Raw genomic sequence first — 21,806 nt, forward strand, 5'->3', positions numbered from 1 at the left:
CAGGCAGAGGAGAAGCTTCAGCAAGTCATCTTCAAAAGGCAGAGAGCCAGAGCTCTAGAAACCTGCAAAAATTGGCTAGGCCTGCAGTCTTCATTTCTTTAAGTTGAGCATCTTCAAAGTCTAGAATTCTAACTGTAGGGCACAGCAGCTGCCACTGCAGATCTGATCCTCTCAGCTTTTGGCAGCTCTCAACTTGAGATTCTAGCAAAAGAATTTTTCAAGTTGCTATTATTGCCTGTCATGGATTTATAAATATTGTGCACTATCTGCTGTGGCATGGCTCTCATGGGACGCCAGAGCATGCCAAATGCATAACAGAATGAAAAACAGTTTCTATTCTTCAAATAAATGCTAATTTTTTTAACTGTGCTCACACGTTGTGTTTGGTGACCAACTTCAATAGTACAGAATATGTATCAGAGAGGGGGGAAGCTGATTGTCTTTTCCAGCAGCATTCAGCTGCTACTTTCATTAAGCTTGTTTAATTAGATTCCAGATGCTAATTTGCAAGTCGATACCAGAGGGTGCAGGACAGTTTGCCTTTGAATCATCTCCCTGTGATGTGAGGGTCCTGCCGCACACCACTACCCTTCAGCGGCCCTCACACGATATTCTGACAATTAGTGCAAAAAGGGGACAGTATTGATCTTGACAGACTAAATATTAATCTTCTACCCATTTTAATGAATTGTAATCTTCAGGAGTTTAAATCTCTCACTAGGCCAAATGAAAACATTTCTTCTTACAAAGAAATGAAATGGAAAGAAAACTAAGTTATCTGATTCATTCCCTTAATTTGCTCCCCACTCTAAAGTAAATCTGTATTTTATTTCAACAACTTTCAAGATACAAACCACCACCAAACTAACATCCAGATACCATAGTCAAATTCCTCAAGGGTATCTGGGAAATGGATTGAAAAGGCCTCAGGGCGGTTGGCACCAGCATTCCTGCCCCACAACCCTATGGGTAAAACCGGCACCAGGTACTCACTTTACACCAACCTTAACAACAGAAAAGCTGGAAGAACAAATGGCTCCATGCAATTTATCATCATAAAACACTACTCCAACAACTGACCCTCATAATCAGGTCAACTCACATATTTCAAAATCCACTATTCTGATACACTGGTATAATGTCTGAATAAACACCTTTTACTAATAAAGTGTGAGGCCTATCATCCAGAAGAAATACAAGTTCATGAGGCTTCATTTCCAACACAGCTGAGAACTATGAGCACTAAACGTTCAAAGAATGATGAATTCAGTGAGAACCCAAGGTAAGGTTGCTTTTGGCCCTTCTTCATCTACCCATCGACAGATACTGGCTGAATACCCCCTTGGTACCAGTGACCACGCTAGGTGTAAGGAAACAAATGAATAATCACAGTCCCTGTTCATGAACTTCCAGGCTAACAGCAAGAAAATGAAAATTACAAGACCACTTAAGGCAGCACTTGGGTCACAAATGGGTGAGAATTTTTAAAGACCTTTCATACTCCTTGAACTCACTGGTTATTCGGCAGAAAACTTTGAACCAAGGGTTTCATTTGAAGCAGGTCCTTGGCTAAGGTGCCCTGGAATAGCAGAGGTTCATGCTGGGCATTTAAGAATCCTGGCTGGGCTGTTACCAGTCCAGCTTTTCTGGCCTGTACTCTCCCAATGCGCATCTGCCCCCCTGCTCCATCTTCTTTCACTCACGCACTTAATGGGGTGTCTGCTTTGCTGACTCTGCCCCAATACTGTACACTACTTAAGAGTATCAGTTATCCTCCTCTGTTACTTCACAGCACTTTCCAGATGGGAAGGAGGAAGTTCCTCCATTTCACAGACAGTTTTGCTTTAGCTCAGTTATACTGTCTCAACTCGGCAAGCACGTACTGAACACCAGGAGCTTGAGAACAGGGATGATTCCATGGCCCCTACCCTCAAGAAGCTCCCACTGTCATTGGCAAGCAGGGAAGGTGCCTCTAAAAAGAGCCACCAAACAAAGGAACAGGGTGTGTCCAATAGAGCACAGGGACACATATAAATGAGGAAGCCCCTAGCTGGCAGACACCAGCAGTGAGAAGGAGTCAGCAGCAAGTAAGAATACACTGTTTCAAGAACAGGGAGCAGACAGGAATGTCTTGAGGTAGAACCACAGTCCCTGGAGCTTAATATTCATCCCCCCTGTGCTTACACATGATGGTGATACCAGAACACATTCCTGTTTCTATTGTCAGTATGCACCTGTTTTCACGTGTCTTGGAGAAAACTATAACCAGCGTATCACACCCAGGATTTCATAGATATAAACTATACTTAAAAATAAATTTAAGGGGCTGGAGTTGTGGCTCAGTGGTAAAGCACTTGCCTAATGTGTGAGGCACTGGGTTCAATCCTCAGTACCACATAAAAATAAATAAATAAAGGTATTGTGTCCATCTACAACTAAAAAAAATTTTTTAATAATAAAATAAATTTAAGAAGAACTGAAGTGGCTATAAGAAAGAGCAGGAAGGGACTGACTAGGAAGGGTACTTGGAGGTAAAGGAAATGTTCAGTGTCTTGATTTGAATGACAGTTACTTGTGATTACAATTGCCAAAATTCATAGCCCTGTGCATTTTATAATACACAAAATATACCTCCATTTATTTTTTTTTTAAAGTAAGTTCATTTAAAGAATATTCTCAAGGCTAAAGTACTGATGGCACCAAAATATGGCAGAAAAAAAAAATGAGGTATACGATAATGACAAGTTCAAGAGACAATTAGATTAGCCCTGCTAGATAAATTTTCTGGTAGCCACATTTTAAGCAAAGACATGCGAAGGGGCTGCAACTGTAGCTAAGTGGCAGCTCAATGGCAGAGCACTTGCCTAGCATGTGTGAGGTACTGGGTTCCATCCTCAGTACCACATAAAAATAAAATAAGGTATTGTGTCCATCTACAACTAAAAAAAAAAAAAAAAAAAAGTGAATTAGCTTTATTCATGTTTTTATTTAACTGATCACTTCAACATATGATGAATATAAATTTTGTGTGTGGTGCTGAGGCTCAAATCCATGCTAGGCAAGCTCTCTCCTAATTGCTCTACACCCGATCCCAATATAAAAATTATTGAGATATTAAAAAGTGTTATGCTAAATTTCTGAGATCTTGTGGTGTTTTTCTACCTACAGACCTTCCTCCAACTGACCAGTCAAATTTCAAGTACTAAACAGCCACATGCAGAGAGTGGCTACCATATTGATCAGAGAGCTACAGACAATGAGGAAACACTAAAGGCTTCTGAGCAAGGTAGAATCTTCACTCCATAAATACCACAGTCAGTCTCATTCCATAGATCTGCTAGTCCCAGCCCAGCACTATCCAATACACAGGTTTGCAGATTAAAAAAAAAAAGACTTTGGGCTTCCTCTTATTATTTGTTTTAAACAATAAAAGTTTCTTGGCTTAGTCTGGCCCTAAAATTTAGTGTTGGACAAACAATATAAAATTACAACAGCCCAAAAGTAGCCTCTGTTAATACCATTCTCTGCCTAGGCAGAGCTGCTGTCCCAGCAAACCAAGAGGGACATGAGAGGGAGCAGCTGCTCTCCTGGGTTTCTTTCTGATTGTGACATATCTAGAGTCCTTTCACAAGCTAAAAGGGTTACCCCACCCTACAGTCTCTATTTAGGCAAAAAAAGAAAAGTTATGAGGCTTCCTGTAACCCAAAGAAAGAAAACAAAAGGTTTAGAAATTTAAAACCAACCCATCTTCTTTCTATGTGTTCTATGCAAATGCTGCAGAAATGACACTGCAGTCAAGCTCTCTTTCACAACAAAGAAGTCCCTGGCACAATGTCCTCCCAACTTCACTAGCAGCCTCAGCTTTCCACTGACACAGCCTCACCTCACACTCACCATGAGAGAGCAGTCTGGCCAGCAATGTTAGCCTGGCTTTCTCCTGGGGGGGGGGGGGGGGTCGGGGGGGGGCGTCCCTGTTAACATGAATTTAAATATCTTTAAAGTGTCCCCAACTGACAGTTGTTATACTCTCCTTTGCCTTTTGTCTCCTTTTAAATGGGAGAAGCAGGTACTACCTCACGCTTGATAGTGACCTTCACTGATTTTCAATGTGCCTCATACTACAACAACAGAAACTGTAAATTTACATAATCAATCTGAAATGGGAACTGATTCATCAGGTTTCAAGGTCTCATAGGTAGTACAGAACATTAAGTGTTGAGTTACAGATATAATTACTTTAAGAAACATTGGAAGTTCCACTGAGAGGATGCTGACATGTCCATTTCCTCCCCCAAATCACATTAATATTAAATTCATGGTATTTGGACCATTTCAAACCAAAACTCTAACTAGTGTACAATTACTTTAGCAGAGTTAAGTATCTTTTAATATACCTCATATTTTCAACTTCTCCTGCAATTCTTATTTTTCTTTAACATATGGAGGTCCCAATCTACTGGAAACAGACAAAATTTTCAAGAGAATTTAAAAAGATTAATCAGTGTAGTTTAAAGAAGGGCTTGACATTAAAACTCTTCGCCTCTAGTCAGAAGCTTGGGAAACATTTTTTTCCCCCAAGTGACCTCTGATATGTATTACTTTTCCTCACATATTTAAGAATCCCAAATGGAAAATAATGCTGATATGGGAATAAATTTTAACACTGAGAAATGAAACTAATTTTATTTATAGTTTTATACCTGGCCCTGTTTACTATTAATTGCCGCAAGACACTATTGCTTTCAGTTTCTATGTTTAATTTCCTACAGATGTCTAGGAAAGGACAGACATCCAGCCCACTGACGGAGTGTCGTACTTATGCAGTCCTCATGTACCAAAGGGCACAGTGATTTCTGGTAGAAACTCCCTGCCCCTGGCTGGTCATCATCTACTACCTGCTTTCTCTGGCTTGAGCCACACCCAAAGGCAGAAAGAGCTTCAGAGCTCCAATGATAATGAGATGGTGAAAGAACAAAACATCCTTAATATGTGATCTTCCCCAAGATGACTAGGCATAAAGCACTATCAAAGAGTAATTTCAGCAAATCCTTTGGTTCCCAAACAAAATACTGTGAAGTCATAAATAACAGAAACAAATATACTAAGAAATGGGGTAAACCACTCATAAACTGCCTATTTTTACTAACAAAAAATTAACCATCCCAAAACCAAAAGCAGAGGATGAAGGCTGCCGCCAGGACTTAAGTGCCTACATGCTGGTTTAGTGGCACAGATGATACACAGTAGAGAAATAATGTAGTACAATGTGGTACCTTGAGCATCCAAGCACACTGAACCCTCCTCTGAAAGAGGCAATGGAAGATCTGTGGATTTGTTATTGGAGGACCTATTTTCCATGGGGCGGGGGGTGCTTAATGAAGAGGAACATCTATCATTAAAGCACACTTATATAGAATATCATTCACAGATACCTCCTTCCCCACCACCAAAGAAAACATAGTAAAAGAATCTCATAAATATATTTTAGACACTAGAGCCACTATACCCTGAGAAGACTCAGCACACACATGACCTTGTCTCATTTCTTCTGCCAGATGCTGAACAATCTATAGGGATTTTGAAAAAGGCCCATTTTCAGGTCAGGTCTGCATGACATGTAAAGATGTACACAGTTGCTCTATTCTTAGAAAGAACAGAAAAATCTGTCACTTTGAGCTATCATGACACAGAAATCTTAGTATACAAGAAAACACTCCACACTGCAGCAGCATCTACAGCCAAGAAGAGTTCTAAACAGCCCGAAGCCCAGAGCAAACTGCTCAACAATGCTGGCTCCTAAGTCCAAGGGACAGCATGACAGGGCTGCTACAAAAAGATGCCTTCCTGAGTGGCCAGTCTCCTCAGCAAATATTCCTTCCATCCATGCCAAAGAGCACTGTAACTAACAACAGGGTTATACAAGCTCTAGAGGAACTGACAATCAATTTGTAAATGTTCAACACAACCAGAAAAATATTTGAAAGAATAAAACTGCAGGGACTTACATACCTCCATATCTGGCCTAAACTTATCTTCAAACACAGCCATTGCTGCCAAGGAGCCAGAACCTGTAAGAAAAAGATACATTTTTAGTGTACTTTGCCAACTCCCAGCTGCTCCATATCGAGTTTACCTCAGGACAGCAAAAAAAGCAAAAAGGCCCAGTATCACATTCAAAAACAATGTAAATATCAATCCTATAGGGCCACATCGACAGGGTCAAAAAGAGTGCTCTTCAAAACACCTGAAGTCACACTTACCACTAACTTGGATAAATCTGCAACTGGGCCTACTTCTACTACCGATGGATTTAATTGTAAATTATTCACAATAAAATGCTGAAGTATGAAAATGAGGTTATGTAGAATTTGTATTTTTTCAAAAAGTGAATGCCACACAACTTCAGATATCCTATGCTGTGAAGCTGTGCTCCATATTGTGGCCTGGCGGGCTGCTGGGTACAGTGCTAAATACCAAGGCAGTTAGAAAGAATACATTGTTTTAATGAGCTGGCCCTGATAGAGTCACCTTGACATGCAGGGAAGAAACTACCGCACCAGCAATGGTAATAGGACTGCGAGCTGCAGCCACCAGGTTATTCCAGCTACAACTGTAAAACACTTTATTATGTGGCATTTATTTGGAGCTATTATTTTTAGTTTGTACTTTGAAGAGTAACAGCTGAGTAGACAAAATGACAGACAAAGAAACAAAAATTTACTATTACAATAGCAAATGGCTGAAAGGTTACACTGCATAGATATTAACAGATAGCAAATTTATCCCTACCAAAGTAGGATGTAAAGGCATTTCAAATAAGTACGGATTCCCTTTGAATGAATGCAAAAGGCAGCTCGGCACTATTTGAAAATGTAAACTTGCTTTGTTCAGAAACCAGAGAATCTTTAGAAAATCATCATCTTGTCTGTACAGGGTCCCAGTAATATTTCAGGATACTCTACTTTTGGAGAGAGGATAGAGTTGCCCACAATTTTTTACTCCAATTAGAAGATTTTTTTGGCATTTATTACTTTTTAACTTGTTTTGCATAACACTATCTGTTTAGCTGGGTCACAGAGAAAACCATATTTTCTATTTAAAATGATTTGTGTACATCGCTTGACCACCTCAATGGTTTAGCAAAGGAAAGAGGCAGCGATTAAACAGTTTCAAATGAGGTGTCCTGCTGATTTTATCAAGTCTGCTGAATGTATAATGAAAAAGGAGAAGCTGACAGCAACACTGCATTGAGAAAATACAGACTACCTTATCTGAACCATTTAAGGAGGTCCAATTATAGATCAAATTTAAAGGGTAGAAACAGCAGATTTACAGACACAAATCAATGAACATGGTAATCCCGATGAATATGACAGATACTCCTGTTACGGAATATTGCTGCGGTTGAGGATCATTACCTCCCCGGCACTGGATACATCACGTCTCGAGCCGTAGGAAGCGGCAAGCGGAGGCCAGCATTACAAGCAATGACTATTCATTTAGGCTTTGGGTACAAAAGGCAAACCCCATTCTCCCCTCTCAAAATCTTTTTCTCCTTAAGAAAAAAAAAAAAAAAAAAACTAAAGTGGTCTTTTAATCTAAAGAGACATTAGAAGCCCTTTGGAAAGGGGAAAAAAAATTAAACATAGAACCAGAACATATACAGAGAAAATGTACCCGAACCTAACCAGTAAATTTCAAAGTAAATATGTCCTTGAAGATGAAGAACTGGCATCAAATCCTACCAATGTTTGGTAAGTCACCAGTCACTCTGAGATTTAGAGGTCAAGAGGAAAAAGTAACCTAAGTTTCTGCTTTAAAGCACAAATGAGAATCAGTCTCAGTCTCACTAGTTCAAAAAATAAAATAAAAAATAAAACAAAGAATAGTTGTCAGAAGAACAAGAAAACTGAGAATAAGGAAATCTCAGAAGGGAAAAAAATACTTTCAGATACAAAATACTCATTCCTGCACAGTAGTCAACAGCAGGCTTGCCTTTTCCTAGGAGGTCCAAGATTATCCCAGAGGCCAAAGGGTGAAGGAACCAGAGCCCAGAAATCCAAAGCCAGGTATCTGCTAACAACTTTGTGGAGAATTATAAGAAATTACTGTGAAGCAGAAAACCAAGCTCATCTAAAGACATTTTTCCTTAACACTTAACTGGCTAGGTTTTCTCCTTTCTTTTGGCACTTCCACAATAAAAACCCTGATTCTGTTCTTTTTCCTAGGCATATATATTCCTTTGCTCAGTTTCATTCATAAAGAAAAGAAAAAATATTTCCATCTCAACAGAATAATTTGTCCTTTGTCAGAAACATTTTTATCCTGCTTAGAAACAACACCTCAGACAAAACTTCTCGAAGTGGAAATGACATACTGAAGTCCCCAGACTCTTGGAACAAAGCAGGTCTACCCAGTGTAGGGAGCCACTTCACAGTATCAAAGACAAGTTTTAACAGTTGACAGAGCAGGTGAACACAGGAAGGACACCAGGTTATTGCTACAATGCATTCTGGCTTCCCCTGTTTACATCTTGACCCCCAAACACACACACACAGTATTGAGAAATTTTCAGGAAAGCAGAAACTTCCTAAAAGTGAACCCCCTCCCAAAAAAAAAAAAAAAAAAACCTGAAAAGAAAGGAATACTCAACATTCAACATAATCTCTAAATCACTTACAAATGAGCTCCTGTGCCTAGCTTTTTAGGAAAGGAGGACTCTGGCGCCCCCTTTTTAGAAGTACACAGAAGTACTAGGCGATGGCCGCCACTGTCAACAGGCATCTGGGAAACTAAGTGCGTCTGCTGTGGAGAAAACTGGGCTGGGAACTCACAAACACCGTGATGCCCAAAGCAGTGTGAGAATGAGATGCAAGTGCTCAGGTAATTCCAAGACAATGCAGTACAGAAGGCAAGGGGAAAGGAGCAATGAAGAGGAGGAGGCAGCAAACTCAATGGGACCAGAATTCTCTAATAATTTTATTCACATTTCCTAGATATTGGTCCAATACCCAGACCAAATACAATCAATCAACAGACATGCAACCTACAAAACATTAAAATATTACATCCCATTTTCCCCATAAACTATTCGTAATACCAAGTCATCCATTATTTCACTGCCAGGATCCGAAGCCGGATGCCATTACTCCAGAATGCACACCCGGCAGAGAGGGGAAGGCAGCCAAGGGGGAAACAACTAGGGCCCTATGTGAGACACACGCCACATCACACAATGTATTTGTCATTCAGTCATCTCCCTAGCAGCCCACTGAAGTGATAACAGTCTTGTCAAGGGCTACAGGACTAACAAGCATAGAGGAAGGATTCCTGTCTCTATGTCACTCTCTCAACAGAAAGTTCTGTATGTGGGGGCTGGGGTTGTGGCTCAGCGGTAGAGCGCTGGCCTCGAATGTGCGAGACCCTGGGTTCGATCCTCAGCACCACATAAAAATAAATAAGTGAAATAAAGGTATTAAATTTTTTTTAAAAAAAAAGAGAAAGTTCTGTATGCAATAACACAGTTGAGGAGAGCATTCCCACTATCTTCCATGATCAGATCTTGCTTTTCTCAACCCACTCCTCCCTCCAACGCACACACACTTGATGCTCACCAATGCCACAGGACACTCATTTCCTAAATGCCTATGATGTTCTAAGCCTTCATGCCTTGGTGTGTGAAGTCCCTTTGCTCCCCTAACAGTGCATGGAACTCCCGGTCACCCTTCAAACCCCAGCTGAGACATCGCTTCCTCCCAGAAGCCTTCCTTGATCACCACTCTGCCCCACGGGTGTTCATCCCTCTCATCCTTGCAACTGTCCATCCTGGCACAGCTGACTTCCCCAACCCACTAGCCAAATGAAGGAGCGGGCATTCTGAGCTGGCCCTGAGGAGTGATGAGAGCTGTAAATGCCTTGATACATACAAAAGAACACGTACTGCCTAATTTACCATACCTGGCTGGGTAAGAGACAAAGGTATATGTAAAGCAGGATCATTTTTCAAAAGGGATAAAAGGATTTAAAGCCACAAAACCATGTGCTATTTATTCTATGTCCCAGTCTGATCCAAACCACTGCACTATCACAGGAGTAGGCTGCCCTTCTTAAGAGTTCTGCAATCCTACTAGTGAAGCTCCCAGTCTCATCAGGAGTTTGTGTATAGCTGCTCCTTGGCAACCTCCACATGTCTGCCTTTTTCAGCCCATCCACAGTTACCAAGTAGCCAGTGGTGCTTCCAGAACAAAGCTTCTTAAAACAGAAAAACAAGTTGCAATTCAGTAACCAGCATTCAGAAAGACCACCATGTACTGTGATGGCTACCTACTAGTCACTCCACACCTTGCCTCCTCTACCCACACTGTTCTCCTACAAGTTCACCATACAACCGCGCACCCTGCTCAACCACTCCTAACTCCCAACCCACTCAGGAGCCAGGCTATGGGAAGATCAGAACAGGGGAATACGCAACTCAATCCTCCAGCATCAGCAGGGCCAAGAAGCCATTCTCTGCATGCCCTGATCTGCAGCAACCACTCACACAGGCACTGCCTGACCTCAGCTGCTCCAGCCAGGTGCTCATTAAAAGACTCTTCCTACAACTGACACCCTGTGGAGGCCCAGAAAGAGACTGCTCCATTGCTGACTCCCAGGGCCTGACTCACCCACAGACCTTTGACATGATGCTGGGGGTCACCCCCATCTGTTGACCTACAGGAGAAGGGGCCCAAGCAGTCAAGCCTCAAGGGCCATATCTCTAGTCAAGCTTTTAAAATGTAATATCTGGTCTTATGAATCACAGGTCATTGGCTTAAAATCAAATCACTAATTCCTGTAAGTAAAATATAAGCTCTCAGAAAATATGTGCAACATGCAGAATATTAATAACTAAAAAGAGCTTGCAGATATATAACATCAATATTCCAACAGAGAAAAGACAACTGTTTACAAAAATCATATTTAGAAATATAGTTCATTAGTAATCAAACAAATATAAATTGAAATAAAATACCATCTTTTGCCTTTTAAATTAGCAAAGATTAAGTCAGTGCTGACAAAGGTGTAATAAAATGGGCACACTAAAACACTAATGCATAGAACTTTCCTCTCAGGAACTGAGAAACATCAACTGGAATTTAACAAGCTATACACACCCACCAAGCTGGCAATGCTACTGCTGGGCAGTTATTCCAAAAACATAAACGGACAAGTACCCAGTCACGTATATAAAAGACCATTGTTTATAGATTAGCACACACACACACACAAAAAAAAAAAAAAAAGCCAACCTAGAGATAAATATAAAGTTTTAACAATAAACTACATACACAAATCATTAAACATAACAAAAGTTTTGGGGTGTAGACAATGGAAAGATATGCATGATATAGTATTTAGTGATAGAAAATATGTTCCAATGCAATATTAACAGGTATGCTTATGTAATACATACTATGCAAACCTGGAAGAACAAATCAAAATATGCTCATTTCTGAGTGTTGCTACTTTCATATTGTTGCTTGTATATATGTGTGTGTGTGTGTGTGCGCGCGCGCACGCGTGTGTTCCCTTCAAAGAGCATGTATACTTGCAATTTTTTAAGGTATAAACTGGGAGACAACCCAACAGTGTTAAATGATTGGGGGGGGGGATCCCAAAATACCAACCCCTTGCTACTTGTCACATCTTTAATAGCAGCAACTTATTCCTGAAATTTCTATACGGGGCCTGAAGGTCAATCCATGCATGAGTCAACGGTCCCAAAGTAGGACAGCAATCAATCAATACAAATAAATACATCATGCCTCTCTTTACCAGAGGTCTTAGGAGAGCTTCCTTGGGGCTGTCTTGGTTGTAGCTCAGTAGTACTGAGCCTACCTAGCACATGTGAGGCACTAGGTTCGATCCTCAGCATCACATAAAAATAAATAAATAAAGGTATTATGCCCATCTACAACTTAAAAAAAGTCACCTTAGTAATAAAGACCTGTGCGCATATTGGCAAAGAGTTAGACCCCAATTATCCAGTACGGCACTCTGGCAAACAGTGCCAAACAGTACAGTCAGTGCAGCTAGCTGCAACAGACACGCATGGTGCTGAGCATTTCAAAGCACACTTCCACCTATCAGTTCTGCTTGCTCTTCAGACATGGCAGGCGGCAGCAGCCCCACTTTACAACAGGGAAGACTGAAGCTCAGGTAAGGAACCTACCCACATCACGTGGTTAGCAAAGCTGGGATTTCATAGTCAGATCTATCTGAATTTAGAGTGTGTGATATTCTTTCCATTCTACCATGTTTGCTCTTAAATAGCAAAGCCAAATGCTTTAAGTCAAGATTAGCAAGTAAGCCTGGAAGCAGCTATCTTTTCTTAGCTTCCCACCCCAAAAATGCATGCCTTCAAGCTTCCTTTTTGTTCAGATTTCAGAATGATCAACACACATCTGGATATAGTTAATTTGTGTGGTTTTGCTTAGAAGTTCAAGCAAGACTGAAATTTTAGTTAAATGATCTAAATGATTAAATACACACCATTCACTGATTAGCAATGCCACTCAGTACTAGTTCTAAGAGTACTGTATATTAAAATAGCCACACTGAAAAAAAAAAAAAACAACAAAATTACTCTTTTTTATCGAAAGCCTCAGAAGATGCTTTTGATCTTATCAGCATTAGTACACGCTAGGTATCCTTCATGCAAGAATGATGAGGCCAGAATTGTTTTGGATTTTGGAATATTTGCCTATTCATAATAAGATAATCCAAAGGATGGAACCCAGTTCTAAACAAAAAATTCATTTATTTCACATACATCCAAGACACATAGCCTGATTGTAATCTTATACAATATTTTTAGTGTGCCTGAGTTTTGATGAGATCTGTCACAGGGCGTCAACTGAGGAAATTTCCACTTGTGGAGTCATGCTGGCACCCAGATTTAGATTAGGAAACATTTCAGATTTGGGGTGCTCAACTTGTAGTTCAATTCGAACCTAACTTTTTCCTGAAAGAACAATTCAAGTCAGGGCAAATCTGAACTGGCCAGTGTTTTTTGTATTTATTTAATGTTATTTTTACATATCAGAGTTCCTTGAAATGCTAAATCAAATTTAGCAATTCCATCATCTGTTATTAGTCATGCTAAAGAAATACTAAAAGACTGAAGTTACTTCCTCAAACCTGATGCCTAATCAAACTCTTTAAACAAGGATCTGAAAACTGGAAGGTAGAAATTTGCATTTTTAAATAAGATCTATGCTCATTCTCAGACTAGGGAAGAGGAAAACTCCGAAGGGTCTCTGACCCTAAATTCAAGTGTTAGGGTACTGCCCTATTGTATAGAAAAGGAAACTGATGCTCAGCTACTTTCAACTAATTTGTCTAGGACAATACAGATGGGCCACAATTCAGAAGTGACTTCCCCTGGGCCTAGTAGGGTGCAGGCTCTGGGATCACACATTTGCATAGGAGGGCACAGCTCTGATGCTCCCTGCCTGCTCCCCTGGGCAGGGACTCCAAGCACAAGTTGGCTGCGCTGCACCAGGAGGCAACATCCCTTCAAGCACAAAGTGATCCAAAACCATGCAGTGCAGTGCCCTGATGCCCTGGTTTCCCTCCCCAACACAAAAGAGATGACGAGCATGTGCACCTTCCTAAAGGGGCGGCTGTGAGGAATGAACAAGATGAAACAAGCAAAAGCAGAATGCCAAGGACATAGTAAGAGCTCAATAAAAGCTAGTTATTGTAATGACTTTAAAACAAGCTCCCCATCCTCCAGCAGCAATTTTATACACTTGTTCTCGACAAGTCCCCAGGCTGGCAGCTTTAATGGCAACAGAGGTCTTCAAAATTTCTTCTCTCAAAGTCACGAAGTTCCGAGAGGAAGCAGCAGGATATGGATTCCCACTGCTTTTCCCCAAATCAATTTAACCAGAACTTTACAGGAAAAAAAGGCTGCTCCTTCTGTTAAGGAGCAGTCCATTTTAAGCACCCAAGGACCTGTTTGCCACCATGGCCTGCCAAGGTGGAAGATATATGCAGCGATAAAGGAGTCACCCGCAGAACTTCTAATCCATCAGTGTCAGCTCTCCCTGACAGAGCGCTTAGTCACACTTGCTCATTGTTAGGCAACTGGCCACTCTTCCTGGGGAAAATTTGGTGCTTTCCACAGACCCATGGATGGGGGTCATTTTTCACTCCATTCCTGCTACAAGGCTTCATCTCCTGATACGAGTGCTTGCTCCGAGGACCAACAATGCCAACATGTGAAGAGTTGATTTATGAATATAAAACAACATTGGTGCCAGGGGACAGTTTTCAGCCACTAGAGAGCAGTGGAGCACCTCTCAAGGCTCAGTAAAATGGAGCCACAGACTAAATGGTTTAATTGTATGCATGTATTTCATTATAAGCCTTGGCCAAAAGCTTCTGAGTATGCGGCAAACCAAGCAATCAGACAATCTTGCATCGCTTGCTGAAATCCAGATTTGTCCTTTGTCAGCATAAACAGTTTAATTTGATGTTTTCACTCCTGAGTAAGCACTGAGTATTACATTTAAACCCTCGTGAGGGGAAAGAATGCTTCCTTTTCATCAGCAAATGTACTTCAATGTCAGAGTCTACCTTTTATTCCCAATGACTTTAAAAAAAATTTTTCCCATTTCATACGCTTAAAAATACATTTTAAAATCATCCAACATTTTTCACTCCAAAACGAATTTCTCAAAAAGTACAGTTCCTATTCTAAATGCAATGTAATATAGTCAAAGAGAAGTTAAATTTCTAAGTAAATAATTTAAAACACTACTTGAAGGGAACAGGAATTTTTCTTATAATTGCAATTGCAACATCTCATGGACCTGATAGTTTATAAACACTCCTAAGACAAGACTAATAATCAGCGGCATTCAGGCCTAAAATGTGAAAGTTTTATTTTATTAATGCATTTAACTGAAATGCCACAGGTATGGGGAGAAAATGCTCCCTTAAAACAAAGCACCACCTAATCCTATGTTTATGGGCTAACATGGAGGATGAAAAAAAATGCTTACAGATGTGCCTCCTCTGTCTCCCACAGTGGCAGGCCCACAGTAACAGGAGCTCCCACTGAGCATGCTGTGGCATAGGGCAGACCCTGCACCCTCGTGCAGCACAAGGGCAAGGCATCCCTTACTCTGGCTCGCTTTTCAAAACAACTTCCCAAATTGTAGGTCAGTCTACTCTGCAGGCCTTTTCCAAGTTTTATGTCTCTCAGGATCTTCAAGAAGAGAAGGATCAGAGATTTTAATCATTGATAAAGCATACCTAGTTTAAATCTTAAATTAAGGAATATCTTGCCCACAGAGCTTATATGCAAACAAAAGGAAATCCTACTTACTGAAAAAAAGTAGGGAGGCAGAGACTTTTTTTTTAGGTTAATCAGTAGACTAGATGGTATTATCTCCTTTTCAGAAACGGGAAAAAGCTAAATTCAGAGAGATGAAGGAACCCACTCAAACTCACCCAGCCAATAATGGCAAAGTGGGAATCTGAACCCAGTTCTGAATGATAGCAAAGCCATCTGTTATGGTTCAGATATGAGTTGTTTCCCAAAAGCTCAAGTGTGAGACAATGCAAGAAAGTTCAGAGGTGAAATGATTGGGTTATGAGAGCCTTAACCTAATTAGTTCGTTCATCCAGATGAACAGATTAACTGGGAGGTAACCACAGACAGCCAGGATGTGGCTGAAGGAGGAAGGTTATTGGGAGCATGTCTTTGGGTATATATTTTGCCCCTGATGAGCACAGTACTTTATCTCTGCTTCCTGGTGGCCATGTACTGAGCTGCTTTCCTCTACTACACTCCTCCGCCATGATGTTCTGCTCACCTTGGGCCCAGAACAATGGAGCCAGCCATCTTTAGACTCAGACCTCGGAAACTATGAGCCAAATAAACTTTTCCACCTTTAAAATTGTTTTTGTCAGGTCTTTGGGTCACTACAGCAAAAAAAAAAAAAAAAAGCTGACTAAAACATCATTCTAAGCACTACCCAGGGAAAAGCCTGTTGTTGCATGAAGTGACTTTCCACTCATTCTGACCAATAAGAGAGTAAAAGAAAGCAAGTTCCAGACCACAAAGTAGAAGGTGCTTTTCTTTAGCAAGGCCAGTTCAGATCCAATTGTGAGATAAGAGCAGGTAAAGAAAAATTAGTTCACCACACTATCCCTAAAGTGGGGTCTAAAGAACAAACTTAAAACTGAGCATTTCATTTAACTCTTCTGAAAAACACTCCTGGCAAGAGCTTTTTTATTTGAGTATAGACAAAATAAGGACTGAATTCAAATCAGAAAAGATAAAACTTCATGATAAAATATTTAAGCTGGAAAAAAGAGGGAAATGCACTACACATTAATTCCATATTTTACCATTTTATGTATATATGAGATGTTCAATTTTTTTTAAATACCAAACCAAAAACAAAGTCCACTCTGATTAGAACAGATTAAGAACTGGCAATGTTGAGTACATTACCTTCCCTGTAACAATATGATGAATTTGTTAAATGTTTTCTCATTTCCTAACATAATGGCACCATCTATTGGCTTAGTACCACCTTTGCAACAACCAGGAAGCAAGAGATATAATTAAACTTTCATGGGCTTTTGGTTCTCAGTTGTTTTCTTCCTGGTACTCCACAGCAGCATAAATTTTAAGATATAAAATCCTATGAATTGTACATTTTAAATCTTTTAAAATGCCCCTTACTTATATTGATCAAAGCAAGACAAAGTACCAGAGAAATATTTGTACATCGAACTGCACACAGAGAATATGATGGCACTAAAAAATATTAAAACACCATGCACCAAACTTCTAGCATGTGCTATGTTTCTTATACAGTATCTCACACATCCTCATACCTTTCCCCTGGGCAGTTCCTCTAACTACCATTTTACAGGACAAGAAATCAAGGCACTTAGCTAATGTGATTTTAGACTGAAGATCTAAACCCAGATTGATTCCAAAAACCAGCTCTTTCAACTAAGCCATGGTGCCTCAAAAAGCGACGCCAAGACCAATACTTGCACATCAAGTGCAGTGATTTGCACAGTATGTTCACATACGCCATGGCATCACAGCACCCCAAGAACCTATGGCCTTCCCAAGAAACCAACCAAACAAAGGCCACCACAAACCGCACCAACTTCATTTTAGAAAGAGCAGATCTCTGGGTGGGTTTTTGGCTCAGAGGTGGAGCACTCGCCTAGCATGCATGGGGCACTGGGTTTGATCCTCAGCACCACATAAAGTAAATACATTGTGTCCACCTGTAACTAAAAAATAAACATTTATAGGACAAAAAAAAAAAAAAAAAAAAAAGCAGATCTGAGGCTCCAAGCTCCAGGGCTTCTTGTAGAGTTCTAAGTTACACCTCCGGTAGCTACGGAAAAGCCCACTCTGAGCAATCAGTCACGGCTGTCTGAGCAAAGCTTCCAACGGAATGAGGTTTCCTAAACCGGCCCGGCTCCTCCCTCGCACAGCCCTTGGAAGGTAGACACACTCCAATACCCACAGCAACCATGCTTCCAGGGCCTCTTCAGCAGTCAATTACATGAGGCCCTACTATGGAATGAAGAATTACCAGCAACACCACAGCTATAAAGTCCACACACATGTCCTCTGAGGAGGCTCTTGTGAAGGTCCATGAACTAAATACAGCTGCTGCTAAATTCACATCTGATTTAAGAAATGAAAATGAAAATGGAAGAAACGTGTCATCACGAGAGTACTAATTTTATCTAACACAGGAGAACTTTCAACATCAAATCATGTGGAGACATCAAAATATCTGCACAAAGGTCTCACTTTAGTGTAAAAATGCAGGGAAAACGGCAAGTCCAAACCCCCTATTGATGTTCCAACTTAATTCTAGGATTCTTTTGGCAAAGCCGTGAGACATCTGGTACATTTCCTCTTCTGTCCCGCATCTTTTTAACTGCTTAGGGGCCCTGTAAGCTGGGACTTGGTTTGTGCGTTCTAGTAATTAGGAAATTGTATATCCAGTTTATCTGGAGATAGAATTTTACCTGGATGGCCCTGGCTGTGACCCCAAGTCTTCCCTAATGGTGCATACCAATGTTTATTCCTCAAGTTAGTATTCCTAAATTGTCCAAGGGCCTCATTTCCAGGAATGTCATGCTTGAAATTTTATTCATATTAATTCTCTATGTGGATAAGCAGGCAAAAATAAAAATTTTATATACCTTGCCAATGCTGCTACAAGGAACACTGCCAAACTAATAGCAAAAGATGGTCCCCAAGCTTCTTCTGACACTACTTCAGTTTGCCTAATAAAGAAAAGCTGCCAAGTTCAAAGAAAAAGCTAATTAATCTGAGAATTAAAAGAACTCACATTTTGTCTATTAAAAAATATGACTAAAGCCCCTCTCCCTTTCTTAATAACGTCATTCTCTCCCAGCTTTCAACAATCACAATCGATCAACCGCAGTCTCTTGAATTATTCTCTTAAAGAGAAGTGAAAGAAATCCTAGGGTTCCCATTCCCACTCATGCACTCCCTTGCTGTATGAACTTGGCAAGAAATCTCCAGGAGCCTCAGTTTCCTCAAGCAAGGATGAGAGCAGCCACATCTCTATTTGGCAAAGATTAAATCAGTGAAGTACCACCCCCCCCCCAACAGCTGCCAGTACTACAGCTAAATAAGTGCTGCCATTCTTATGGTCACCCTTCTGTCCACAAAGACGGCTTTAGGACAGGGCCACACCATGATGTGTTCAATGTATCTGTCTCCCAAGGAAACCCTCAGGAAGGCCAGTCCTCAGAGAGTGGGCTCCTGGACCCAGCACTCAATGCAGATAGAGCTGTGCCTGCAGGTTGAAGATGAGCAAGACAGGGTGGGCAGCCAGGAATCATGTAAATGAAGGCAGCCCTCAGGCACCTGGCTAGTCGCCAATATGAGCCCATGGTAGATAAAATTTAGATACCCTTGTCTTAGGAATAATTTGTAGCTTCCAGCTCTACCTGTCAAATCACTCAAAAAGAAAAAAAAGGTTAATTACAAAGTTTTTCAGTTTTGCTTTTATTTCTCATAACAAAAAAACTCCTAATTTAACAAAACATGAGAATTCAGATGAAATATTCAAGTCAAACTCATGGAGGCACAGAATTGAGGAGGGCCCTATTTTATCTGTTCTTCATGAAATTAAATGAATTAAAGCAAAATCCATCAAACTTTGGCAATTCTGGAGTTCTCTATGTCCAGCTGCCCTCAAAAACAAAGGAAGGGGCGGGAAAGAGGAAGAGGAAGGAAAAGACAAAATTACACAAAAATCAAAGCCACATTAGGAAGAAAGGCAGCCCTGCACAGCTACTATCATAAGGAACAATTGCTAGAAGAAGCTAAAAGGGCAAGAGAGACAAAGCCCAGAGCAGGTACAAAAATGTATTTACATTCTTGATAATGGACTCCTTTCACAATGCACTTGGATCAGAAAGAAAAATCGAAATCATTTATCTTGGGGTCACACAAACATGGATAATTTTTAAAATTTCCTTTGATACTATAAAACTGTTTCAATAAACCTTTTTGTTTGTGTTTTTTTTAAGTTGTAGATGGACACAATAACTTTTATTGTATTTGTTTATTTTTATGTGGTGCCAGGGATCGAACCTAGTGCCTGATGTAAGCTAGGCAAGTGCTCTCCCACTGAGCCACAACCCCGGCCCAATAAATATGGTTTTTAACATGCAGAGTACAAAATCTACACATAGAGCAATTGAAAATATGGACAAAATGCCCATTGAGAATTTGGATTAATATTTTTAGTATTCAGAAACAAAACTTACTACTAAATAAAATAAATCATAGTTGCTATGTTGAACCAGGCTTGCTTAACAGAGACAAGGGTTCAAATCCCAGCTTTGCCACCTACAGGCTGAATGATATTGGCTAATTTGCTAAATATCTCGAAGCTTTAGGTTTCTCATCAATAAAACAGCAATAACAGAATCCCTTGCATGGAATTTTAACTGAAAATAATGTGACAGCACCCAGCAGACTTTGGCACAGAGACACTGCATAAATGTTTCACATTTAAAATAATACTAAGCTTCAACAACGACCAAAAAAGGACATGTCTTGCAAACAATGCTTTGTTCTAGTCTCTTACAGCTAACCTGAGGCCACATAAACAGAAGTCAATTTAAACCAACTCTAGGGGTGCTGTGAACAAACAATGAAGAGCAGCTGAATTTCAGATGTTCTTTGGCACAAATAAGTTTAGAGAATGAAAAAATTAATTCACCATCAAATATTCATTGAGTTGCAGGACTCTGGGAGGAAGAGATGGCTGAGTGTTAAAGGAGCAAGAGGGACAAGGGCTAGGTAAAAAAGAGTTTGGCAGAGGCTGGAGTGCTCAAATCGGGACTTGCAACACAAGCCTAAATAACCAGGAGGGAAGGGCTTTGGGGCTAGACTTTGAGTGACAGGGGAGACACTCCAGGCAGCAGTCATTTCTGACAAAAGTCATCTTGGTAGCTATTCAGGGAGGTACAATGGAGGTTTAACAGGAATGCAACGGGAAAGGGGGTTTTAGGATCAACTGGAAAGAGAAGTGGCCTGGGTGGAGGAGTTACAGCAACACTGCAGCCAAGAGACAGCAGGAGACTGGCACTGAGGAAGACAACGGAAAATCAATGCCACAAACCCAGGATCCAGCCTAAGAGCTGGCCGATTTCTGGAAGTCTCTGTAATGACAGGGGCCATCCCTACGGCCTCTGGACCCATCACATCCTCAACATCTCTGGCTACAATGCATCTCCCTGCCCCCAGCCTCCCACATGCCAATGCTCTCTACAGCTATCAGACTGCTCTAAAAGCAAATCTAAACCTACCACTACCTGGCTTGAAAACTCTAGGTGGAAACCTCCAGAACAAAATCAAACAGCTCAGCTTACAGCACCAGGCCCATGTAAGGCCTGTATTCAGTTTCGCTTCTGCTCTACACTCACAGCACAGCTCCTCTTCATCCTTCCCCACTGCTGCTTCTGCTTCCCTCTGTATATTACCCTCCCCCATTTACCTCCAGCAAACCCTGGCCTACCTGTTCCCTGGTCACACAGATCATACAGAGCCTAAAGAGCCTTTCCTTTGGGGGCAGGAGTGGGGCAGTTAATTCCTATTCATCCATCAGATCTTAGCTTAAATGTTATTTCTTCCCATTGTTTCACTTTATCAGAGACAAAAATACCCATTGTTGATAAGGCTGCAACAGAAAGGCATCCTTGTGTTCTCTCAGTGGAAGAGTAAACTAGTTATCTTTTAGGATTTGGCAAGAGCTCTCAAAAAAGCATAAAGCACTGTACAGTTTATCATCTGTCACTCTTTGGGACTGCCCAACAGCTGTATTTCCTTCCTGTCTGGGGAACTCCACCCACACAAGAATGGGAGGCTGAACTGGACCAATCAGAAGTACCCACCCTTTCCTGTAAGGAGCCCTCTGGCAGCAAGAGGGAAAACAGAAGACACCCCTGGCTCTGAGGCCACTGAGGTGCAGTACTAGCTGCCCCAACCAGCCAAAGCCGATACGATTTTTTACACTATTCTTAGCCCCAAACCCAGTTATTGCCCTCTCAGCTTTGTTGTGAACCAGGACCTGCTAGCCTTTGAAAAAAAAAAAAATTTCTTCTCCTTAAATCACTGGTGATTCTACTGCTTATAACAGAGAATTCTGACTGGCACATGAACATATCCCAATCTAGAAATTAAACAACTACAAATTTATCTAAATCAAGCATGTACTTGTGCA

At 40.8% G+C, this 21,806-nt stretch overlaps 1 protein-coding gene across 2 annotated transcripts in view; it reads right to left on the reverse strand.

Moving 5' to 3' along the window:
• The window catches only part of Psmb7 (proteasome 20S subunit beta 7), a 55,055-nt gene that overhangs the window by 22,075 nt on the left and 11,174 nt on the right, over positions 1-21,806 (reverse strand). For both annotated transcript variants that reach the window (XM_046452012.2, XM_058581730.1), the window contains exon 6: positions 6,010-6,068. In XM_046452012.2, coding sequence (XP_046307968.1) covers positions 6,010-6,068 — 59 coding nt within the window. The remainder of the gene's footprint in view (positions 1-6,009; positions 6,069-21,806) is intronic.

Source organism: Marmota monax, unplaced genomic scaffold, assembly GCF_021218885.2.
Source record: "Marmota monax isolate L192 unplaced genomic scaffold, Marmota_monax_Labrador192_F-V1.1 WCK01_AAM20220418_F8-fsc00020, whole genome shotgun sequence".
Classification (NCBI taxonomy): Eukaryota; Metazoa; Chordata; class Mammalia; order Rodentia; family Sciuridae; genus Marmota; species Marmota monax.